The sequence below is a fragment of the Mesoplodon densirostris genome, chromosome 16, assembly GCF_025265405.1.
Source record: "Mesoplodon densirostris isolate mMesDen1 chromosome 16, mMesDen1 primary haplotype, whole genome shotgun sequence".
Lineage (NCBI taxonomy): Eukaryota > Metazoa > Chordata > Mammalia > Artiodactyla > Ziphiidae > Mesoplodon > Mesoplodon densirostris.
Window position 1 is genome coordinate 27,322,560 of NC_082676.1, and position 27,065 is coordinate 27,349,624.

The following is a 27,065-nucleotide window of genomic DNA, read 5'->3' on the forward strand; positions in this document are numbered from 1 at the left end:
CTGAGCCAAAACTCTGCACAAATTCCTATGTATTACTATATATGCTAACTATGCATGTTTAGAGGAGACTGGGGGGCCCAGTGAAAAAGCAGAAACTGGTGAGGTGTCCATCCTTAAAAGACATAAATGCACTAGGTAAGACTGGTGAGTTCGCTGGTTTTTATTTGATTCAGTGCATTCCCCAATGTGTATATAGTAGAATGGCACACAGCTAAAGTCTTACTAGCTTTAGGTATCAGAAGACAAACATTAGGGCTGGCAAAACAACTGGAAATTTAGAGGCAAAATGAGAAGCAAGAGAACCAGAGAGGATGAACCCTTAAGCCTGAGTACAAACTCTACTCGGTCTTGGCTGACCACTAACATTTTCAGGCACAGGGGAGACTCCAGGGAGCCAGACTAAAAAAACAACTGTATATGCAGATATATGAATGGCCAGTAATCACATGAAAATGTGATCAACATCATCAGTCATCAGAAAAATACAAATTAAAAACACAATGAGGGACTTCCCTGGTGGCTCAGTGGTTAAGAATCTGCCTGCCAATGCAGGGGACACGGGTTCCAGCCTTGGTCCGGGAAGATCCCACATGCCGCGAAGCAACTAAGTCCATGTGCCACAACTACTGAGCCTGTGCTCTAGAGCCCACGAGCCACAACTACTGAGCCCACGCGCCTAGAGTCCATGCTCCACAACAAGAGAAGCCACCGCAATGAGAAGCCCGCACACTGCAACGAAGAGTAGCCCCTGCTCACTGCAACTACAGAAAGCCTGAGCATAGCAACGAAGACCCAACGCAGCCAAAAATAGATAAATAAATAAATTTATTTTTTAAAAAATACAATGAAATATCATTAAAGAGACTGACAATACCAAGTGTTGGCCAGGATATGGAGCAACTGATACTCTCATATACTGCTAATGGGAATGTAAAATGGTACAGTCACTTTGGAAAAATTCTGTTTGTTATAAACATACACTTAGCAGTACAGTCCAGCAATTTCACTCCTAGGTATTCACCCAAGAGAAACACGTCCTCACAAAAATCTATAGGCAAACTACTCATAGCAGCTTTATTTATCATAATCCCAAACTGGAAACAACTCAAATGTCCTCAACTGGTTAATGGATACACTGTGGTATATCCATCCAACAGAATTTATTATCAGCAATAAAAAGGAACAAAATATTAATATATGCAATGACATGAATGAATCTCAAAAGCACATGCTAAGTGAAAGAACTCAGATATAAAAGAGTACATACTATACAATTCCATTTATAAAAATATCTAGAACAGGCAAAGTTAATCTATGGCGACAGAAATCAGAACAGTGGCTGCCTCTGGGTGGGAGGCGGGAAAGTGAGAAGGCAGAAAGAACAGTAAAAGTTGAATTTAAAGGGAGAGGAATGAGGGAATGTACTGAGGTGATGGAATTTGTTCTATATTGGTATCGTGGTTGCATTATAGACTTGTCAAAACTAATCAGACTGTGCCCTCAAGAGCTGTACATTTTTCTGTATGCATATTATACCCCAATAAAATTAGTTAATTTTTTTTAAATGGACAGGGTTTCATTAAAAATTAGAAGGAAAGAAGGCAAAGTACATGAAGACATGGCCATTTTGGACCACTACTTAAATTCAATATACAATGATATTATCAAGTCAGGAGAAGAATTGCTGAATGTCTTTAGGGAGAAGTTGCTAAGGGATGAGACTAAAAAAATTAAAACATATATGTGGGGCTTCCCTGGTGGCACAGTGGTTAAGAATCTGCCTGCTAATGCAGGAGACACGGGTTTGAGCCCTGGTCCGGGAAGATCCCACATGCTGCAGAGCAACTAAGCCCGTGCACCACAACTACTGAGCCTGCACTCTAGAGCCTTCGAGCCACAGCTACTGAAGCCCGTGCGCCTAGAGCCCGTGCTCCGCAACAAGAGAAGCCACCGCAATGAGAAGCCCGTGCACTGCAACAAAGAGTAGGCCCACTCGCCACAACTAGAGAAAGCCCACACACAGCAACAAAGACCCAATGCAGCCAAAAATAAATAAATAAATAAATAAATTTATTTTAAAAATATATGTGGTAAAGCAACACCTGCATGGAAAAATTATTATTATAGACTAAGGCCTTATTGACTTTTAACTATTCTGAGTCAAAGGAGTTTGGGCCATCTTTTAGCTTATCCATCAACATCATGTGAGAAGAAAATTGTAGGAAATTTGTATGATTATCTATACCTTCCTATTCCATCTGCTATTCTTTTCTAGATTAGGCATCCCTAGACTAAGATAAATCTGAGATCTAAGATAAATGGCACTAATGTTTTACCTCTTTATGCATTTTCATAATGGAGTCTCATTTACACACTACTACCACATGTTATCCTATTTGGCCATTTCTTGCAATAAGCCTGAGAGAGACGGTTATTCTCAGTAAACTAAGGTTTTGAGTAGTAGAGATACCTGCCTTTAAAACAAACGAAACAAAAACAATTCAGGTCTTCTGACTCTGTGAACAGCTGACTTTCTGTCATACCATCATTTCCAAAAAGCATTCAAAAATTCATTCAGAATGTGGAGCAATTTTAGTAATCATATACATATTCAAAATGCAGAAGCCAAGACACTAGCACTATCTTGGACTCTGAAGGAATCTACAGGATACTGGGTCCCTTTTCCATAGGGACTTAACAATCTAAACATGGAACAGAAACCATAGAATCAACCTGTAGCAATCTCTTAAATTTCCTGTGATAGCTGGTTGAATCTCACAGAATTTTTCAATTAAAAGGGGCTTCTTCACCAGAAAAGATTAAAATAAGCATGTATGATACCATCTTCAAAAGGTGATCCCCTTATACCAGCATGAGGCTTTGTAAAGGGTAATTTCATTATTTCTGAGCAATAGTATTATAAATACTCTGCCATTCCTCAATATTGTTGACAACAAAGTATAAAGCATTAAATAGTTCTGGAATTTATTTATTTATTTTCAAATATTTATTTGTTTATTTGGCTGCACTGGGTCTTAGCTGCGGCACTTGGGATCTTCATTGCAGCATACGGGATCTTTTAGTTGTGGTATATGGAATCTTTAGTTGTGGCATACGAACTCATGCCATTGCAGCATGTGGGATCTAGTTCCCTGGCCACGGAACCAACCCGGGCCCCCTGCATAGGGAGCGTGGAATCTTAGCCACTGGACCACCAAGGAAGTCCCCAGTCCTGGAATTTAAACTCTATGGGTGAGTGGTAATTATTAGATGGTGAAAGATTTTTTTTTTTTTCTTTTTGGCCATGTTGTGTGGCTTGTGGAATCTCAGTTCCCTGACCAGGGACTGAACCCAGGCCATGGCAGTGAAAGTGCTGAGTCCTAACCACTGGACCACCAGGAACTCCCAAGTGAAAGTTTAAAAAAATCTAATTCAAATAATCTTTTGATTAGTGCCATCTGAAGGCAACTAATATTAAGACTAACAGCTTTGTTTTGGTTAAAAAGAGGATACCGATACAAAGTGCAACATTCAAAGACATTAGATTTTCAGAGGTTCCTAGTGCCAAGAGTACAGCTTACTCCACCCATCCATCCACCCCTTCACTCAAGACTTTATTCAGCTTTGCTCCTGCAAGACACTGTTAGGTACTAAGGATACATGACACTTGCCCTTATGAAGTTTATTTACAACCTATACACAGGAAAAAAAACAAACTTGCCACATATCCATACAAATAAATGTAAATGGCAACCCATGTTGACAGTGCAAATAGCAAGGACTTTGGAACCAAAGTGATCAGTCTGAATCTTGTCTCTGAAATAAATCTGCCTTGGGCAAGTAACTTAGTACCTCTGAGCCCTTATCTATAAATTAAGCATGTTACCTACAACTCATAAATGTTATGAAGATTAAATAAGGTAACATGAAGAGTCTAATGTAGTATGGGACATATAGTAGGTGCTCCAGTAACTCTTCTTTGAACATTATTAATATAACCACCACTTTTGAACACCAAAACAGTCTTACCTCTGAGGCTGAGCTAGAATATTTCTTGATGTGGTTCCTTTGACTTTCAGAGAAGAACAAGCATTTGTTGGAATGGACTCTTCCACCAGGTTTTCTTTTTCTGCCTCTTTGTTATAAGTGTTGTCAACTGCAAGAAAGCAAAAACTAGTCAGTACTCAAATCCCAAGGAAATGAATTGGAGATGAGAGATACATGTGTATATATATGACTTAATATAGAATTCTAGATTGCAAATTGTGTGTGTGTGTGTGTGTGTGTGTGTGTATCCCTCCTAAGCAGTGAAATCTTATGCAGAAGAGCAATTTATAAAAGCTACTTTGGTTGAAGCAGAAATGAAGTATCCAGGGCCCTGCCTATTTGCCAGCCTAAGGCATCACCTCAGAAAAAAGTATCCCAAACACATTCTCATGACATTTTTTATTTTAACATCTTCTTATGACATTTTTAAAAGATAAAATTCTGAAAGCTTCCATAGAGAAAAAGAAATCACCTAAGGAAGGAAAATAGGATAAGCTGAATTCCTCATCAGTAACACAGGACGATAAACGATAACAGAATAATGCCTTCAGAGAAGTCAAGAAAAAAATCTTTTAATCTGCAATTCTATATTAAAAGTAGCAAGGAAAAAGCAACAAGTTACATACAAGGAAACTCCCATAAGGCTATCAGCTGACTTTTCAGCAGAAACTGCAGGCCAGAAGGAAGTGGCACAATATATTTAAAGTGATGAAAGGGAAAAACCTACAACCAAGAATACTTTACCCAGCAAGGCTCTCATTCAGATTTGATGGACACATCAAAAGTTTTACAGACAAGCAAAAGCTAAAAGAATTCAGCACTACCAAAGGCAGCTTTATAAGAAATGTTAAAGGGACTTCACTAAGTGAAAAAGAAAAGACCACAACTAGAAACATGAACATTACAAAAGGAAATATCTCATTGGTAAAGGCAAATATACAGTAAAAGTAGTAAATCAACCACATACAAAGCTAATAGGAAGGTTAAAAGACAAAAAAAATCATCTGTATCTACAATAAGCAGTTAAGGGATACACAAAACAATTAGATGTAAAATATGATGTCAAAACAGTAATCATACAGGGAGAGTACAAATGCAGAGTTGTTAAAATGCATTTGAAGTTATGAGATCAGCAACTTAAAATAATCAGAGATATACAGATTGATAAATATAAACCTCACGGTAATCACAAACCAAAAATCTATAATAGATACACACACACACACAAAGAGAAGGAATCCAAATATAACACTAAAGACAGTCATCAAACCACAAGGGAAGAGAACAAAAAAAGAACAAAGGAACAAAACCTGACATACAAAAACAACCCAAAAATTAACAAAATGGCGATAAGTAGATACATATCAATAATTACTTTACATGCAGATGGACTAAATGTTCCAATCAAAAGACACAAAGTGGCTGAATGGATACAAAAACAAGACCCATATATATGCTGCCTACAAGAGACTCACTTCAAATCTAAAGACACACTCAGACTGAAGGTGAGGGGATGGAAAAGAGTATTCCATGCAAATGGAAATCAAAAGAAAATGGGGTGGTAATAATTATATCAGACAAAATAGACTTTAAAACAAAGAATGTTACAAGAGACAAAGAAGTACACTACATAATGATCAAGGAATCAATCCAAAAAGAAGATATAGCAATTATAAATATATATGCACCCAACAGAGAACCACCTAGATACATAAAGCAAATATTTACAGACAGAAAGGGAGAAATTGACAGTAACACAATAACAGTAGGGGACTTTTAACACCCCACTTATATCAATGAACAGATCATCCAGACAGAAAACCAGTAAGGAAACACTGGCCTTAAATGACACATTAGACCATATATAGAGAGAGAAAACATTCTATCCAAAAGCAGCAAAATACATATTCTTTCCAAGTGCACATGGAACATTCTCCAGGATAGATCACATGCTAGGCCACAAAACAAGCCTCAGTAACTTTAAAAAAACTGAAATCATATTAAGCATCTTTTCTGACCATAACACTATGAGACTAAAAGTCAACTATAAGAAAAAAACTGCAAGAAACAAAAACACATAGAGTCTAAACAATATGCTACTAAACAACCAATGGATCACTGAAGAAATCAAAATATACCTGGAAACAAATGAAAACAAAAACACAACAATCCAAAAATCTATGTGATGCAGGAAAAGCTGTTCTAAGAGGGAAGTTTATAGCGATAGAAGCTTACCTCAGGAAACAAGAAAAATCTCAAACAACCTAAGCTTACACCTAAAGGAACTAGAAAAAGAAGAACAAACAAAACACAAAATTAGTAGAAGGAAAGAAATCATAAAGACCAGAGCAGAAAGAAATGAATAAATGGAAATAAGTGAAATAGAGACTAAAAAAATAGAAAAGATCAATGAAACTAAGAGCTGGTTCTTTGAGAAGATAAATAAAATTGATAGACCTTTAACCAGACTCTTCAAGAAAAAAAGAGAGAGGGCCCAAATCAATAAAATCAGAAATGAAAAAGGAGAAGTTACAACTCACACCACAGAAATACAAAGGATCATAGGAGATTACTACAACCATCTATATGCCAATAAAATGGACAACCTAGAAGAAATGGACAAATCCTAGAAATGTAAAATCTCCTAAGACTGAACAAGGAAGAAATAGAAAATTCGAAGAAACCAATTACTAGCAATGAAATTGAATCAGTAATTTAAAAAAAACTCCCAACAATCAAAAGTCCAGAACCAGATGGCTTCACTGGTGAATTCTACCAAACATTTAAGAAAGATGTAATATCTATTTTACACAAATTCTTCCAGAGAAATGAAGAGAAGGGAATATTTATAGAGTAAGGCCAACATTACTCTATCAAAATCAAACAAAGGCATCATAAGAAAGGAAAACTACAGATCATTACTCCTCATGAACATAGATGAAAAAAATTTTAACAAAAAAATGTAGCAAGCTGAACCTAATACATATATAAAAAGAAAAATACCATCCTGACCAATTGGGGGTTCATCCCAGAAATGAAAGGTTGGCTTAAAATTGGAAAATCAGCATAACTGAGCATAGTTAAAGAATAAAAGAAAAAAGAAAAAAAATCATATAAACGTTTTAATAAATGCAGAAAAAGCATTTGAGAAAATCTAGCATCCATTACTATAAAAATTATCAGCAAAATAGGAATATAAAAACAAAGGAATCAAGATAAAAAAAAAATAGGAATAGAAGGGAAATTCCTCAGCCTGATAAAGGGCATCTATGAAAAAACTACAGTTAACATCATACTTAATAGTGAAAGCCTGAATGTTTTTGCCGTAAGATCAGGAATAAAACAAGCATGTCTACTTCTCTACTCCTATTCAGCATCCTACTAAAGGTGCAGTATGCAAGAAAGAAAAAGAAACAAAAGGTAGATAACATAATCACCTTTGTAGGAATCTGATGGAATCTACAAAAAAGATACAAACACTACTGAGTTTAGAAGATTGTAGGATATAAGATGGACATAGAAAAATTAATTGTATTTCTTTATACTAGCAACACAATAGAAACTTGAAATCAAAATAGAGGTCTGAAAAGTGCTTTGAGAACACAAATAAGGGGAATCAATTAGAGAAAAGGTATTTGAGCTGGAACTTGAATGATAAGTAAGGACTTCTCAGTTAGATTAAAGGTATTCAAGGCAGAGGGAATAGCACTAATGAGACAGGTAAGAATGTGTGCTAACAAAGAACAAAAAGACTGCAGAGCCCAAGGGGTATACATGCATGGAAGCAGGGTACATGGTCTTTGCCAAATGATGGGCCATGCAGAGGTCTCTTGCTCTGGGGCTTACTGCTGATATAACAGTCTTAAACTGAAAGTGGTCCAGACAAACTAGGTACATCACATCCTCTTTCAATTCAAGAAGAGCACAAAGACCATCAAAGCAACAGAAAATCTGCCACACTTCTAAGCACCTCAAGTGAAACGTGCACATAGTTCTAACCTCTTATGCAAGAAAGATGGATGTAAAAGTTCAGGATCCTTGTCCAGATCCCAAATTCAATAGATATCACCTGTACTCATGAATAAACTATTTAAAAGTCAGCCTAGCAACTCAGACTCTGCAAACTACGCAAGTTCACTGAAAATACAGCCATTTTCTGATACGGCCCTCTAGTTATTGGTGTGACTGAGGCTAGTTTCAGATTTACCCATAAGATTAATTTTCAAATGTTCTAAATTGATTGTGGTGATGACTGCACAACTATGCTGTGAATATATGAAAAAACATTGAAATGTACATTTTAAGCAGGTGAATTGTATGATATGTGAATTAATCTAAATATAGCTACTATTTCAAAACAAGAATCATTTTTGAGGATTTAAAGAAACTTTTTTTGTTTTAATCAAATAGGTAGCATCTTGCAGATTTAGTAACTACTAGTTTAAGTGTCAATCATCTTTAAAATCAGATACGTGACTCAAAGAATTCTTGTACAGTTAGCAAGCAGTACATTCTTTCCTCCTGCTGTTTTGTTACCCAGCCAGACCGAGGTTAGGTTACATTAAATCTAGTCATAAAAAGAAAATAGTTATATATCTGGCAATAAAATTCTATGTTAGCTTAATTTCCAAAAGACTAGGAACAAAAAAAAAAAAATGCAGCACATCATTAGTTTCATGTTCACCATGAAATGAATAAATGAATTAGCACATTTCACCAATTAAAATCCAAGGGATACATCATTTAGGTAATATCCCCAGATCCCTCAGGTTCCTAATATCCTGTTCGACCATTCTGCCAAGCAGCTTTTTTCTAAGATGTTCTTTCTTACCTGGTCTCAAAGGTGTGACATCTTGCTGAAGATTAGCTGTTCTCAGAGGAGTTTTGCCCAGAAAAAGCCCTCCTGTACCATTCTTCCCAGGAAACTTATTCTCCAAATTGGCCTTCTCTTCTGTGAAAAGGTAAAATCATCATCGTGTAAACAATCAGCAAGAAAGCAAAATAAATTAGTGCCATACACTTAATATGGGGCCTAAATAAAGCCTCCTACCAGTATACTTCTAACTCATTTGCAAGTACCAGCAAAGTTCTAGTGATCAAAACGGAATAAGTACACACTATATGTCAGAGCGACTGCAAAAACTATCACTAAAACACTGGCAACACTGAACAATGTATCACAGAAAAGAAGTGCAGACACTGCATTGTGAATAGCTCCTTATCTTTGCTTGATACACATTCAGGACCATACAAGCATAAACTGGCCTTATCTACCACCTAAATACATCATGTTTCTCTTAAAGAAAACTGTATCCAGCAAGACCTGCAAGGCTTACAAGGGACATCTGATAGTCTAATTGTGTTGAGGCTCTTCCTCAACTAGGAGAGTGTGGGGTGTATGAGTATGGAACAGAGTTAGGCTCTCTTAAGGAATTTTATCTTAGGTCCTGCTATGCCCAAAAGCCAGTGCAAAGCAGTGAAAAGCGTGTTCTACCAACAGCCTACTGATAGAAATTTTAGGAATGTGGCGAGCCCCAGCAATAACTCTGTGAGTGTGCACTCTGATTTCAACTGTGTAAAAAGATGTGATTATTTGGAAGAAAGTTAGAAAGTAATATATTAGAACTAAGGTGATTTTGAAAAAAATAGTGGGATTCATTTTTTCTTCCAAACTGTATCTAATAGTATTGTTATATTAATACTTCCTTTCTTGTTTTCAAGAAAAACTTGGAAAAAGAGATAGACAACTCAGCTATTTCCTCAGGGTTTCTGTGGGCCAAGGGCATGGAGAAGACCTTTTATGGCAGCTGGCCGTCTTATCCACCCTTCCTCCTACACCACACCCTAAAGACCCCTCCTCTCAGGATATCCACTGGATTTTATTAGAATCCTTTTCCAAGAGAATGGCATATGCCATCACATTTGGACACTGCATTGTAAGTGTTAAGTACAGCTGCAATGGCTAAGTTCTATCCCCCATCACATACTGATTTCTCTTAATGAGGAGGATAAGGACATGAGATAGAAGAAAATGAAGGAGTCCCAGCAAATACTAGCCTCACATATCACTGGGCTCAGATATTATTCCAACGTAATATAAAAATAAAACCACATCGTTATTTGTTGACCTGGTGTCAAATTTTGTGTCATATCACCTGCTCCAACATCAGGCAATCCTACCTCTATTTGGAGTTTGGGTTCTGAGTAGTATAATCCCTCCACTTAAAAATGAACTGGGGGGCTTCCCTGGTGGCGCAATGGTTGAGAGTCCGCCTGCTGATGCAGGGGACACAGATTCATGCCCTGGTCCGGGAGGATCCCACATGCCACGGAGCGGCTGGGCCCGTGAGTCATGGCCGCTGAGCCTGCGCGTCCGGAGCCTGTGCTCCGCAACGGGAGAGGCCACAACAGTGAGAGACCCGCATACCGAAAAAAAAAAAAAAAAAAAATGAACTGGGGGGTGCTTCCCTGGTGGCGCTGTGGTTGAGAGTCCGCCTGCCGATGCAGGGGACGTGGGTTTGTGCCCCAGTCCAGGAAGATCCCACATGCCGCAGAGCGGCTGGGCCCATGAGCCATGGCCGCTGAAACTGCGCGTCCGGAGTCTGTGCCCCGCAACGAAAAAAAAAAGAACTGGGGGGAATTTCCTAGAGGTCCCGTGGTTAGGACTCCCTGCTTCCACTGCAGGGGCCATAGGTTCAATCCCTGGTCGGGGAACTAAGATCCCTCAAGCTCTGTGGTGGGACCAAAATCAAACAAAAAAAGAACTGGGGAGAAGCAGCAAGAGGGAGATGAGTATAGTTATAAAAGGGCAACACAGGGTCCTTGTGATGTTAGAACTGTTTGATATCTTGACTGTGGCAGCAGATCAACAAACCTACACAGGTGATAAAATTGCACAGAATTTAATACACATAAATAAAAATAAATACAAGTCAAGCTGGAGAAATCTGAGTAAGACTGTCAACGTCCTAGTTGTAATATTATACTCTATGCCCAGTGACAGTAGAGCAAGTTTTTATGTGACTGCCATCACTACAGACATGTCCTAGAACTTCACTCAACTTTGTTTCATCTAGATCTTACCATATGTCCCTAAAGCTTAAATATTTGTCATTCTTAACTGGAAAACATTGATTTCTACTGATAGTCCATTCCCAAAATACTGGGCATCTCGATTATTTCTATCATATCGGGGATGACAAAGTATCTTGGTGCAGAAAAGAATTTATATTTTTTAATTTATTTATTTTTATAAATTTATTTATTTTATTTATTTATTTTTGGCTGCGTTGGGTCTTCGTTGTTCCACGCAGGCTTTCTCTAGTTGCGGCGAGCAGGGGCTACTCTTCGTTGCGGTGTGCGGGCTTCTCAATGCAGTGGCTTCTCTTGTTCCGGAGCACGGGCTCTAGGCACACGGGCTTCAGTAACCGTGGCATGCAGGCTCAGTAGTTGTGGCTCGCGGGCTCTAGAGCGCAGGCTCAGTAGTTGTGGCGCATGGGCTTAGTTGCTCCGCAGCATGTGGGATCTTCCCGGACCAGGGCTAAAACCCATGTCCCCTGCATTGGCAGGCAGATTCTTAACCACTGCACCACCAGGGAAGCGCAGGAATTTATATTTTGGTTATCTACAATCCCTTCTATTTTTGAAAGGTCCCCAGCACAAAGCAAGTCACTAACCCTTAAAACAACCAGAGAAAGCAGATACTTACCAAACCAGGAATCTATGTTTTGGGTATCTTCCTCATCCTTCAAAGATGTAAAATTGATGAAGTCTGTTGGAGCATCATAGGAATAGGAGGTTGTAACTTGTGACATTTTTTCCACCCTTGGTGCAGAACAGCAGGTTTGCCCAGGGTTTGTTTCTCAATAGGTCACCTCCTAAGGAAAGAAGTAGTTCAGAAACTTGGTGGCACATTTATCTTAAGGTACTGATTGCCTAACAATTACTTTGCTTTTACGATCACATTTGCAGTTCTGAAAATCACCTAGGCAGTATGCCTTACTTTTCAAATCACACTAACAGTTAACTTCGCTTTTTCAGTAACTTGAAGACACTCCTTGATGTAAATATGTTGGAATTAGAAAGAGGTCAAATTTGATGAATACCTACAACATGCCATTTACTGTGCTAGGTGTTTTACATTCACTATCTTATTTTCCTCAATCTACCGTTTTCTCATTTCCAGTCTCCTCCACATCCAGTGTGCTTTCTCTCTGCCCTGAATAACCCAATTTCTGAAACACACCATTAAATTTTATACCTACTGACCAAAATCTTACTCATCATTCAAATCCAGTCCAATTCTCTGTAAAATCTTTCCCAGTTTCCACCTATCACACCTAATTGTTGCCTCTCCAAAGCCATAGTGTTTTTATACCATCTAATTTTATATTAGTTAACTATGCAAATGTCTCTCCTAGTAGACGCTGAGTTCCTGTAGATAAGGATGAATTTTACTCACTTGTGTATACCTCATCCATCAAGGTGCTTAGAACAGTATCTCATACATAGTAAAAGCTCAATATAGTTTTGCCAAGTACAGGTTTTTTCTTTAGAAATACTTTCATAAAAATACTATTCCTGGGCATGAAGAGAAAGACTTCAAAAAATACATAAAAGAAAAAAAAAGTACATAAAAGGCACAACATGCAGATTAGGTAAAAGAAACATGTCAAACATATGGGTCCATCCTTACTTCTGCATACTTTGTACAGAAGTACTGTCCTGTGTCCTCTGTGCTGTGGAAACCTGTGTAGGTTTAAAGTCAGCCCCCACTCCAGCCTTGTATGGTTAAGAAAATAGCTGGAAGTATTCTGAAAAATAGCCGAAAGGCCACACTCACTGGTAAATAATTTCCCTATGAAACCCAATGAGTCATTTGTCTTCATCCATGAAATGACATGTACTTAAAGTATTCTGTATCTTGGAAGAGAAGTAGATATAAGTAACAACTTGCATACACATTATTAAACTAAGTACCTTTCTGTAAGCCCTTATTTTAGAAATACACATGCTCATTTTTAAAAATTAGATCACAAAAAAAATTAGATCACAAAAATAGTTTTCATAAAAATCTACAATGCCACACTGCTCCAGACACACACACGATACCTCTCTCAGTCTCTCTCTCTCTCCACACACACACACGCACACACTTGTTTCTTCAAATGGGATCACTGACATTCTGAATCTGCTTCACATATCGTGAGCATATTCCTTGTCAATAAATATAGATATATCAGCAACCACAATTTACTTATCCCCTATTTTAGGATTTTCCCAATATTTTCACTTTTTTTTTTTTTTTTTTTTTTGCTGTACGCGGGCCTCTCACTGCTGCGGCCTCTCCCGCTGCGGAGCACAGGCTCCGGACACACAGGCTCCGCGGCCATGGCTCGCGGGCCCAGCCGCTCCGCGGCATGCGGGATCCTCCGGGATCGGGGCACGAACCCGTGTCCCCTGCATCGGCAGGCGGACTCTCAACCACTGCGCCACCAGGGAAGCCCCCAATATTTTCACTTTAAAGATACTACTAGAAGAATAACCATGTAGCTAAATTTCTGTACATATTCTTAATTCTTCCCTTAAGACAAATTCTCTTTTTATTATTTATTTATTTATGTTTTGTGTTTTTGTGAGGGTTTTTTTGTCTTTTTTTTTTGTTTTTTTGCGTTACGCGGGCCTCTCACCGTTGTGGCCTCTCCCGCTGCAGAGCACAGGCTCTGGACGCGCAGGCCCAGCGGCCATGGCCCATGGGCCCAGCCGCTCCGCGGCATGTGGGATCCTCCCGGACCGGGGCACGAACCCGTGTCCCCTGCATCGGCAGGCGGACTCTCAACCACTGCGTCACCAAGGAAGCCCATGTGGGGGTTTTTTGGCTGCATTTGGTCTTTGTTGCTGTGCGTGGGCTTTCTCTAGTTGCGGCGAGTGGGGGCTACTCTTCGTTGTGGTGCGTGGGCTTCTCCTTGCAGTGGCTTCTCTTGTGGAAGAGCATGGGCTCTAGGCGCACGGGCTTCAGTAGTTGCAGCACGCAGGCCCCAGAGCACGTGGGCTTCAGTGGTTGCAGTGCATGGGCTCAGTAGCTGTGGCACGCAGGCTCCAGGGCACACGGGCTTCAGTAGTTGTGGCACGCAGGCTCAGTAGTTGTGGCACACGGGCTTAGTTGCTCCTTGGCACGTGGGATCTTCCCAGACCAGGGATCAAACCCATGTCCCTTGCATTCATAGGTGGATTCTTAACCACTGCGCCACCAAGGGAAGTCCCAAGACAAATTCTTAAAGATGGAATTGCTGGCTCTTGACACATACTGTGAAAACATTCCTCAGAAGAGTAATACCCACTAGCATTACCAGAGAGGTGTGCCCGTTCTCTTCTGGGCACTAACAGCCCTCAGTGCTCATTTTCTCTATTTTATACCACTATACCTATGCTGTGAGATAAATCATGAGATTAGTTCCACCCAACCTCATTGCTGCTCAGTGGTTTGGCCATAATTTCATTAGCTTCTCTCAGTGGACTTGGGTAATTCAGAAGGAATTTGTTCTGACAGATATTTAGTTTATATAGTGACATCAACCTATACACCAGAGAACCTCATTCTCCCATGGTCTCTCTTATGAACTCACCGAAGCCAGAACTCCACAGATACCTTTATAACAATGTGCCGACTGAGGAACTTAATGTAGAAATATGACATTTTGGAATTGGGAGGAATTTTAAATAACACCTAACTTTTTAAGTTTATAAAGATTAATTAAAGCGAAATGGGGTCCTCCAAGATCACACAACACTACTAATGATTATGGTAAAAACAGTTCCCCAAGGTGATTATACATGCCAGACACCATGAGGTACTAAATTGTACTATTTTAATAACCCTCAACAATCCTCTAAAGCAACAATTATTATTTCCATCCTAGAAGAGGAAGCTGAAGGTAAGGGAGATTAAAAGACTTCCCAATATCATACAGTTATATAAAAGCAGAATTAGATCTAGAACTGAGGCCCCTGACTTCAGCACAGTGTTTTTCCTATATCGTTCTGCCCTCTCACCCTATGAATTAGAGGAGCATGTTAATGTAGTTATAGTCTTTATTTGCATAGAAAATAGTACGGTATTTCTTTCCAAGTAGATCCATTCTTCATAGTCTTTTGCCCTGAATAGAGGATTCTTTATTATCCTCCTTCTAAGTTTTCATTCTCCCCTATTTCTACTTTCATTATTCAGTTTAACTCAATAAGCTATTTATTAGCAGTCCACTCATATTACACACTTGCTAGAGGTCATAAATGTGGGCTTGATAATATCGGAGCTCCTTTCTCACTAATATTCAAGGATGAGACAATATGTCTCATACAAAAGGTAGAAGATCTAGTCTCAGACACAAAGGAATTAAAACCTAGACAGGAGTCCTATCAGACTCAATAAATAAGACGGTATAAATATTTAAATTATATAGTATAAACCATAAGTATAAAGAAAATTAGAGGGACTTCTCTGGTGGTGCAGTGGTTAAGAATCCGCCTGCCAATGCAGTGGACACGGGTTCTAGCCCTGGTCCTGGAAGATCCCACATGCCGTGGAGCAACTAAGCCCATGCGCCACAACTACTGAGCCTGGGTGCCGCAACTACTGAAGCCTGTGCACCTAGAGCCTGTGCTCCACAACAAGAGAAGCTACCGCAATGAGAAGCCCGCGCACCACAACGAAGAGTAGCCCCCTCTCACTGCAACTAGAGAAAACTCACGTGCAGCAATGAAGACCCAACACAGCCAAAAATAATTAGTTAAAAAAAAAGGATGAAAATTAGAGATGAACGTGGCTTAAGTCAAGTTATGATTAAATACTTTTCATTGAACAGCATCAAAACAGTAAGGAGTGCACTGTAACAGAAGTCACTTCCTTGACTGCCAAGCTTCCAAGCTTGGAGTAGCCATGGGACAGTTCTGGCCAATGAGAACGATGAGAATCTGCTGAGGGATTCATAGGAAAACTCATACTTACCTGATACAGCTACAGCCCTTGCTCCTGCCCTCTTCCTTCAGCCTTCTTCTTGCCTTGAAGGCAGATGTAATGGCTAGAGCTATAGCAGCCATCATATACACAGGAGTAAATGATCAAGAGAATAACATACAATGGCCCTGATATCACTGAGCTATTGATCACTGATGATCAAATATCAGCAACCACCTACCTCTAGACAATAAAACTCTTTTCATATAGGCTGTTAAAGTCACATTTTCTTTCACTTAAAGCCAAAAACAATCCCAACATAGAAATCCAGAATTCTAGCCCTCTCCCTGGCATTACTTGATGTATATGATAATGGGCAAGTCACTCCACCTTTCTGCCTACCTACTTCCCATAAACAAGTGAGAAGGTATTTTGAGTGCTATGAAGTACACTACCGCATGATATTATCATTGCCTTTTGACCTACTGATATCTCTCCTCTCCTTGACCACATTTCTATTCAAAGGACATTGTTGAAAGATTCTCCAGCAATTGACAGTGGTTAAAATTCCCCTGCTGCAAGGAGGAAGTTTTCCAGTTCTTGTGAACAAACATGCTGGAAGACATGGGAAAATCTTGGATTCCCATGATCTTAATGCCTAACCCAGGTCACTGGGAAGACTTCCCAGGCAAGAATGTAATGAAGACAACTAAAGCAGGGGGAGGGAAGAGGCAGGAATGTAATATGCAGCAACCCCACTTAGCCTCCTAAACACTATGATTCCAACAAAGCATGCTGCTGAAAACCACCTGGAAAGTATTCAAATTTAAACCCTCACATCCTTTTTTCCTTGTTTTAATTATGGAGCTACACTGCTAGCCCCTGTGGAGGGCAATTTACATTTTTCTTTTTGATACATCTTGCCAAATGTAGAAATTTATCTTACAGATATGTATTTATACATATGTAAGTATAAGAAAATTCACATAGCAGTGTTCATAAAAGCCAAAAAACTGAAAACTCCAATTCCACCAATAGATTAGGTGAATAAATTATGGCACAACCGTATATTGAAATATTAAGTAACTTTAATATTAGGTAACCTTACATATGTGATTTGTACAAAATGAGCTCCAAGAGCTACTAAGTGAGAAAAGCAAAATGCACAAGTGTGTGCTCCCATTCAGGTTATAAAAGAGGGAAAGGGGCAGGGTTTCCCTGGTGGTACAGTGGTTAAGAATCCACCTGCCAATGCAGGGGACAGGGGTTCGATCCCTGGTCCGAGAAGATCCCACATGCATGGAGCAACTAAGCCCATGTGTCACAACTACTGAGCCTGTGCTCTAGAGCCCGCAAGCCACAACTACTGAAGCCCACATGCCTAGAGCCCGTGCTCTGCAACAAAGAGCAGCCACCGCAATGAGAAGCCCGTGCACCGCAACAAAGAGTAGCCCCCGCAAAGAGAAGCCGCGCACAAAGAGTAGCCCCCACTCGCTGCCAAATAGAGAAAGCCCACACGCAGCAACAAAGACCCAATGCAGCCACAAATAAATAAATAAATAAATTTATTTTTTAAAAAAAGAGGGAAAGGGGTAATGTATACTCATATATACCTTTATATATACATAGACTATTGTGGAAAGAGACACAAAAGTGTTAACAGCATTTGGTCTGGGAAGAAAGCTGGGAGGTCTGGGTCAAGGGAAGACTTTTCACTATATGAACTTTTGTATTCTACTATATAAACACATACCTTTTCAGTTTAAAGAACTAATTAAGCAGTATTATTTCCCCCTAAATCTATGTTTACAGTCCAGAAGACATTAGGTTTTCTGGAATTTTTATTAAATATTCTTACAATCCAGCAATAATTGTTAAACCTTTTGATTCTTGGAAATAATGCTTCCCATTTACATGGTCTGTAAACTGACTACTAATTTCACGTAACCAAATGCTAAATATTTTCTTTTCTCGTGCTTTTGTATAAAAATAAAATGTTCCTGTGTATTGACCTAAAAAAATAATAGCTATTAATTACTGAGTCCTTATGACAAGCCAAACAGTGTTTTTATTTATTAACTCACTAAATCCTCACAATAATCCTATAAAGTAGGTACTGTTACTATCTTAATTTTACAGATGAGGAAAATGAGGCACAGAAAGATTTACTATTTGTTCATGGTCATGAAGCTAAGAAGTAGCAGAGCCAGGATTCGAACCCAGACAGGCCCTAAAGGGAGTGTCCTTATCCACTGCCTCTCATATTTATTTAAAAATAGATATTTATGTAGATCAATATCAACTGTCAAGGAGCGAGAGACAAAACCATTTACAGATAATAATAACTTCCAAATACTGATTGCCTACCTCAGGCCAAGCACTTTACAAGGCACTTCACATAAATCATCTCATTTAAACTGCATTAACAATGTATAAGGCAGATATAGTCATCACCATCTTACAAATAAGGAACTGGCTCAACTACTCCAGGATCCTGGTGATCCAGGATCACTAACTAGTATGTAGCAATATTGAGTTTTAATACCAGGTTTATAGGATTCCAAAATCTAGGGTCACTATAATATACAGGGTTTTCCTATAAATATTCCTTCAAAAATGAGGCAAGTAGGGACTTCCCTGGCAGTCCAGTGGTTAAGACTCTGCGCTTCCACTGCAGGTGGCACAGGTTCAGTCCCTAGTCGGGGAACTAAGATCCCATATGCTGCACAGTGCAGCCAAAAAAAAAAAAATGAGGTACATAACCAAATCTTACTAACCTGTTAGACAATTACAGAAATAAACTCTGCTCTATAGAAAAATTAAGCATTCCTGACAAGTTGTGCAAAAAGAACACTTTGGTAAATTAAAAACCCTATTCTAAGTATACCAGGAAAGTGCTGAGCTAAATCTTCTCATAAACTAAAATATCACCCCTTAATTTCTCTTTTTCTAAGTTTGTACTCTTGCATATAAATTTTTGCTGTAAATAAGATGGAGGTTAGTCTGAACCTCTCAGTGGATATTCCAGAGTAGACTATTCACACATCTGAAGGAGGGATGTCCTCTGAGGTCTAGGACTGCATTTGATTGGTGGGAGTTAAAAGGCAAAGGGGGCTGAAACCTAAATATACCTTATCTTTATTTAGATGAAATTTTAAAACCAAAATACTATTTTTTAAAACAATCTCTTGCTGGAGAGGGTGTGGAGGAAAGGGAACCCTCCTGCACTGTTGGTGGGAATGTAAATTAATACAGCCACTATGGAGAACACTATGGAGGTTCCTTAAAAAGTGAAAAATAGAACTACCATATGACCCAGCAATCCCACTGCTGGGCATATACCCTGAGAAGACCATAATTCAAAGAGTCATGGGCTTCCCTGGTGGCGCAGTGGTTGAGAGTCCGCCTGCCGATGCAGGGGACACGGGTTCGTGCCCTGGTCCGGGAAGATCCCACATGCCGTGGAGCGGCTAGGCCCGTGAGCCATGGCCGCTGAGCCTGCACGTCCGGAGCCTGTGCTCCGCAACGGGAGAGGCCACAACAGTGAGAGGCCCGCGTACTGCAAAAAACAAACAAACAAACAAACAACAACAACAAAAAGAGTCATGTACCACAATGTTCATTGCAGCACTATTTACAATAGCCAGGGCATGGAAGTGTCCATCGACAGATGAATGGATAAAGAAGATGTGGCACATATATACAATGGAATATTACTCAGCCATAAAAAGAAACGAAATTGAGTTATTTGTAATGAGGTGGATGGATCTAGAGTCTATCATACAGAGTGAAGTAAGTCAGAAAGAGAAAAACAAATACCGTACGCTAGCGCCCTTATATGGAATCTAAAAAAAACAGTACGGATGAACCTAGTGGCAGGGCAGGAATAAAGACGCAGATGTAGAGAACGGACTTGAGGACACAGGCTGGGAAGGGGAAGCTGGGATGAAGTGAGAGAGCAGCACTGACTATATATACACTACCAAAATGTAAAATAGATAGCTAGTGGGAAGTTGCTCCAAAGCACAGGGAGATCAGCTGGGTGTTTTGTGACGACCTAGAGGGGTGGGATAGGGGTGGTGGGAGGGAGGGTCAAGAGGGAGGGGATAAGGGGATATATGTATACTTAGAGCTGATTCACTTTGTTGTACAAGAAACTAACATAACATTGTAAAGCAATTATACTCCAATAAAGATATTAAAAAATAAACAACCTCTTTTTCAAAAAGCTTCTTTTGAGCTATCTTTTGGTCTAATACAGACCCTCGCCCCCACCCCCTGACCAAAAGAGGGGAACAAACAGATAAATACATATCCATTGAGAAGTCTGATTCTCCTCAATAAAGAGTGATGGCACAAGTACATGAACAAAACCAAAAGTAACTACTGGGTTATGCTAGCGTCACTACGCTGCCTCTCCCACAAATAATAAATATTAGGATGTGAAACCCTCAAAAATTAAAGGACTAGTGGGAAATAGAACAGGCCAAGACCAACACTAACTGTTTAAATGAGAGCCCCAAGCAAGGTGGAACTGGATGCCTTCCTGCACCCCTTAATCAAGATTGAATTTCTGTCAACAGGTTTCACTGAAAAAAAAAAGAAAAAAGAAAAAGGCACATGCGTCAACCACATTCCCCCACACAAATCAAGCTGCCAAGCAAGAGAATCGGCTTCACATTTCAAAATTATCTGAATCCACCACAACTTCAGACTCTTGCAAAACTAGAAACATTCTGAGTGAAGAAATAGCTCTTCCTGACCAATAATCCTATGATAGACAGGGAAAGGTTTCTCCCATATGTTATGAACTAGTTAGGTTCCTTTTAAAACTGCTTATCAAGTGCCATCCATCACATCACATGGCTAATTTTTGTTTCCAAAAAACAAAGATTGAAAAGATATATATAATCCTTTCCCTTAAGGAACTCACAGTAATTTTGACACAGGGTGATCTTTGCTGTGAAAGTGCAGAGAAGGGGAATAGATGAAGGAGGGTCAGAGAAGGCTTCCTGGTGGAAGTGATACATAAAAGATACAGATAGACCTGCAGAGTTCTACAGGCTAAAGATGAATATTGACTTTTTCTAGGGGAAGAAATAAATGGAAAGGGAAAACAAATAGGGGGAAGTACACAATTGAGGAAGATTGCAAAAGAAGCAAAGTAACCTATTTCCACATTCATCTGAAATTAACCTCCAAGGGCCCCTGTCTCTCTTCACTATCAAACCAAAAATAACCAGCCATGACAAGCTCTATAAATCAAAAGGTGCAGGTTCAGAGCGGGTGGAGGAAAGCTGTAAAAGGCTGCATTCTAAGCAAGGTTGAAATAGACTAGCAGCTCCTGAGCAAGACGAAGACTTTGGTGTGATAAATGATCTCAAGTACCTCACTATACAAGCTTGTGAACTGTGTATTGCCTAATTCTACTGGAGGAAAAATCATGAGTTAAATAAATGGTAATGTAATAGAATAAACAGGGTAAGGCAAGCCCTCATTAGAAGTGTAGTTAGTTAAAAAGGTCCCATCCCAGGTAGTGCCATTTCCCCAGGGACACCCTCTCCTATTTTCACAAGGGGTAGGAGATCCTGTTACACTACCACAAGTTAGAGTTGAGTTATTGTCATCTTAACCAGGGAGAAAACACCTACATTTTTTTTTCTTGTACATAAGGATTAGCAGGAGACAGTAAATGGCAACATAATACAGACAGCAATTTTAATTGTTCATCAAAGTCACAAACTAAGTCTGAAGGAAGTTAATGGACTTCGTGTTTCCACATTTGTTTGCTAACTTCTATGATGAAATCGGATCTATTTACAGACACAGATCTATGAAGCTTCCAAAATTGGGTCATTTTAAAGTCCAGTGACAATCTCTCACTCTCCAAGCACTTAGAAGTCAGCACAGGACACACGGACACTTGTTCTAATTCATCACTGTCCAGAAGTCTCAAGCAAATACATTTTTCTACCATTTTCCTCCCAAACTTGTGAGTTTCATATCACTGTTTTTGAAGGATTATAAATTCAGTTCTGCTTTTTTTAATTCATCCACAGAACTCTATAAACCATAATCCACTCTTACATGACTAACAAGACCTGGATAGAAATCAAAGATGCCATTTACCTCTAGGCCAAATAACGACACAGATCTCTGTAATACCAAAGTGTTCTGATGTTCCAAAAGTAAGAAGCTGAAAGAGTTTGTAAGGGTTGACAGTGGGGCTACAGGAGGTTACAATCCTAGTCAAATCTCAATCATTCAATCTTGTAGAGATTTATATCCCTCAAAAGGTATCTGGTTTGGAAAGCAGACAGACAGAGACACACCCACATACACACACACCCTAAAAAAGTGATAATCAATGAGGTGGCAGGGAGTGAGGTAGACAATGAGAGGGTTGGAAGGTTTTTAACTATAAACCTTTTTATATTATTTTGATTTTTGCACCATTTGAATCTATAATATATTTTAAAAATAAAAAATTGTGCCTGTGTGAACATACACTGCTGGTGGATGTGTAAATCAGCACAATTTTCCTATAAAGCAATTTGGTGTTACGTACCAAAGTCTTAAAAATACACATTCTTTGGGACTTCCCTGGCAGTCCAGCAGTTAAGACTCCACACCTTCAATGCAGGGGGCATGGGTTCAATTCCTGGTTGGGGAACTAAGATCCCACACGTCACATGGCCATAAATAAATAAATTTTAAAAATTAAAAAAATAAAAATATGCATTCTTTTTGACCAATGGTTCCACTGGGTAAAATACTATGGTAGAACGATATAATGGAATAATATATAGCCATTAAAATTATGTTATAGAAAATTTTAATGAAATGAAAAAATTTTCATAACCTAATTATTAAATGAAAAAAAAAATGAAGGTTATTAGAGCATGGTTCTTAAAACCAAATATAGATACCCTCCAAAATGTGGAAAGAAATCTATCAAAATGCTAGCCATAGTTTATCTGAGAGGTAGGATATTGGGTGACATTATTTTCTTTTGCTTTTATATATTAAATAAATTTTCTTCCAAATTAAGTGTTACTTTCTAAAGATAAGCTAAAGTTATTTAAAGAATTTTGAAGCTAATATATTAATGTCCCCCTTATTCCTTTTTAATGTAATACTGTGGATACAGCCTTACCTGTGGTTTAATCCGTCTGTCAGTCCACCTGTCTACAGGCTTGACTCAAAGTTGTAATATACTCTTTAACCTCTCTTCTGAAATCTTGAAGTCTAGAAAGTACTTCTTATCAAGAACCTGGAAGAAGCAGAAAGGTGATGAAACAGGTTCAAGTTCTTTGTAGTAAAAAAGGTTAACAGAGAACAGAAGGAGCTATAAAACAGGGGTCCCCAACCTCCAGGCCACGTACCAGTACCAGTCTGCACAGCAGGAGGTGAGCGATCGAAACTTCATTTGCCGCTCCCCATCACTTGCATTACCAACTGAACCATGCCCCACCCACCCCACCCCCGCCCAAACCCGTCCGTGGAAAAACTGTCTTCCACAAAACCAGCCCCTCGTGCCAAAAAGGTTGGGGACCTCTGCTATAAAATACCAAGGATACCCACTCTTAAAACCAAAGAGTGCTTCTGAGAGCTAAGGTCTAAATAGCATGGATCCCCCCAGATGCCAGACTTCTTAAAAGACTGTTGTTTCATTAGTGTAAAAATGTTCTTCAAGTTTTTTAGTGTACATGTGCTGTTTCCCAGTATCTCTGTGGTTACATACTCCCACTTTAAAGCAACCTTTCTGAAACCTGAAACTTAGGAACACTGACATCAAGGGGTTGTAGTGTGCACTTCTATCCTATTCAAACATCAGGACAAAGAGTAGGCACACTCAAAATATGAAAAAACTTCTACTACCTTTTTAAATTTAAAAAATTAGAAATAGGGACTTCCCTGGTGGTCCAGTGTGTAAGACTCCACGCTCCCAATGCAGGGGGCTGGGGTTTGGAACTAAATCCTGTATGTATGCCACACCTAAGAAGTCCACATGCCACAACTAAGACCCAGCACAGCCAAAATAAATAAATAATAAATATTAAAAAAAAATAACTTAACTTTAAAAAATTAATTAAAAAGTAGAAATAGCATTTTATAAAAATTTTCTAAAGTATGCTCCTACATACAATTTTATACCTTTCTCACTAATCTTTAATTTCCCCCTATAATCAAGTTTCTCTATGCAAACAAACAAAAACAGAACCCCTCTCAGTTATCTGTACTTTTTTCACAAATTACCCTAGCTGCTGATCTGTCTCAGACACAGATCTATTCACAGAATTGATTGGCCTGTTCCCTGGTGGCGCAGTGGTTAAGAATCTGCCTGCCAATGCAGGGGATACGGGTTCGAGCCCTGTTCTGGGAAGACCCCACATGCCGCGGAGCAACTAAGCCCAAGCGCCACAACTACTGAGCCTGCACTCTAGAGCCCAGGAGCCACAACTACGGAAGCCCGCGCGCCTAGAGCCCGTGCTCTGCAACAAGAGAAGCCACCGCTATGAGAAGCCCGCACACCACAACGAAGAGTTGTCCCCCTAGAGAAAAGCCTGTGCACAGCAACAAAGATCCAACGCAGACAAAAATAAAAATAAATAAATAAATTTATTAAAAAAGAATTGATTGGCCTGTTCAATCTCCCTGTAGTAAATTCTGCTTCCTACCTTTACCCATGGCAAAGAAAATTCAGTTTGCCAAAGGACATTTAAATCTCTCCTCCTCCTTTCTTCCCAAGCAATTCAAAAAGAATTAGGGAAGAGACCCAGGAAAGGCTGAAGAAAAAATACATATAGGAAATATAGGTGAATTCTGAACCTCTCCTGATACCTAAACAAGAAATGAAGGACCTTCCCACGTAATCCTGTCTCCTGTTGAAGCTTAATTGCAGCTGCAGGATAAACTAACTTTATTAAGGTTGGAATACACAGACTTAAGCATAAGGTGGGCCAAAATAACTATTTTCTTTAAATGATTTGAAAGTTTAAACAAATTTACCAATCTAATTCAATATATCCAGTTTTTCATACCTGAAATTTTGTAGTCAATTTAGAGAATGCCTTCTTGTCTTTCCAATTCAACAGATATTGAATGGGTGACTTCCATGCACCAAGACTGTTCTGGTTCCTGTCTAACTAGACTCTCCTTATCAAGAAGGGTTTCTGTCCCACCTGCTTCACAAAGCCACCCTTGCCTGTTTTAAGCCTCACCTCTAAACTGCCAGGGCGCTTACAATACAAAACAATAGAGCACTCAGATGCTTTCTTGTCTTGTTCTAATTGTCACTTGTCAATTTGAATCAGACTTTTGGCCTCAAGCATACCAGAAACCATTCATCTGTATACACACAGTATCTAATACTGGGCACACAGTACAACCTCAAAGGTCAATTAATTAGCTAAGTGAGTTGGGAGCCAAAATAATTTTGATCCCAAGAGTGCCAACTTAATACTGAATTGACACACCCACAGTACAACTCCAAAACAACTTAAGTTTGATTTAGAGGTGGCTTGACAGGGGGTGATACACTGAGGCCACAACACAAAAATATCATTAGTATTGCAGCAAACAGTTTGAATTTTGACATCTGATGAGTGAGACAAATTGAAAGGCCATAGAATGTCAAGACAAGGTAAGGCTGAACCAGGGAGAACTCCAAGTGATGGTCTTAAAGCAAAATCAGCAGAGCACGCAGATGCTGTCTTGTTCTAAGCAGGACTGTTAGGGAGCAAGTCCTTGGTACCTAAGTACTAGGAAATTGTAGGTGAGAAAAAGAAACCATGTATCAAGAAACCAGGGAGAAAAACAATCCTACAATATTACAGCCTGGTTCACTTTTCCTTCCCTCTCCGATCTTTAAGTGTTTTAGAACAGGAAATTAGAAAAGCAGTAATACCTAGTGATACCACACAAAGGGGGAGGGCTGGGCAGAAGGGATAAAACAGAATGAATTTTAAATCCCCAAATAGAAAGACAACTCCAAGTGGAATTAAACTCGCCCTCAATTATGTTCTCACCTCATTTACCTTTCTATCTTACACAACAGTTTTGAAATGTAGTTTGTGGCCACATCTTTTTCCTCCACCAAATGCCACACGTCTTGAGGGCGGGTAGGGCTACTGTATCAACCATTTCGAGAAATGTATCTAGATTACGGGCTTCAGTTTCCCTCCTATAAAGGAGGGCTAAGACTAGCACCGAGTTCACTGGATTGGGGCGAAAATTAAACGAGAAAACGCAGAGTGCTTGGTCCGGTAAACGCTTATTTCATGTGTGCTGGGTAATAATATAGTTGTCGTTACCGTTATCCTTAGCGCACAACCTCCCCCCACTCCTCCTTCCACCTATTTCCCACGCCGGCCTCCGCCTCTACCTGGAGACACAGCCCGCTAGTCCCGGTCCGGCCGTGGAAATCCTGTCATGAAGGGAAGGAAAGCCGGAAGCCCGGCTCCTGCTCTGCGGGTCAGGTCGGCGCCCCAGCAGCACACCGTCCCAGAAGCTGAGCCCTCGAGGAGGAGGAGACCTCCAGCCACTTGGAAATCAGGGAGAAAGCTGCCCGGCGCCCCAGCTGCTCCCCTTTTCTCCCCTCGGCTCACCTCGCCTCAGCGCTGACAACCGACCGCCAGGAAGACCCGCCGCGGGACTCATTCAGTACCGTTGAAAATTTGAACCCAGACTATCCAGTCAAACGCACCAATCAGAGCGCCGGGAACCAGCTATCCCAGCCTTCCGATTGGCCCTAGAGATCGTAGGGAGGCCGGAAGTCAGGACAAGGGACAAGCAAACAACCGGCCCCGGAGACTCCTGGGAAATGTAGTGCGACTGCGTGAGCCGGCTGCAGCAACTCGAAAGAGGAAATTACCACAAAGCCCAGAATGCTCGGCTACAGACTGTTTGGGAAAGGTGGTACTACCCACTGAAGAGAGAGGGAGTCTATTTAGGTAACAGGACGGCGTGCGTCCTGAACCTCTCCAAAACTTTCACGGAAGGAAATTCTTCATTAGTTTATAATTCTCCCTGTAGTTGTGCATCGTGCCTTTGATTATTCTTA

The 27,065-nt window shown here is 39.8% G+C and overlaps 1 protein-coding gene across 3 annotated transcripts in view; it reads right to left on the bottom strand.

Annotated features, from left to right (window-relative positions):
- Positions 1-26,699, bottom strand: part of TPX2 (TPX2 microtubule nucleation factor) — a 55,765-nt gene extending 29,066 nt beyond the window's left edge. For 2 of the 3 annotated variants that reach the window (XM_060120085.1, XM_060120082.1), the window contains exons 1-5: positions 26,611-26,699; positions 23,157-23,273; positions 11,756-11,924; positions 8,879-8,998; positions 4,030-4,156 (exon numbers count right to left, since the gene is read on the bottom strand). In XM_060120085.1, the coding sequence (XP_059976068.1) occupies positions 4,030-4,156; positions 8,879-8,998; positions 11,756-11,861 (353 nt within the window). In that variant the 5' untranslated portion in view covers positions 11,862-11,924; positions 23,157-23,273; positions 26,611-26,699. The other variant, XM_060120084.1, reaches the window with a different exon arrangement.
- Between the last annotated feature and the right edge of the window lie 366 nt (positions 26,700-27,065).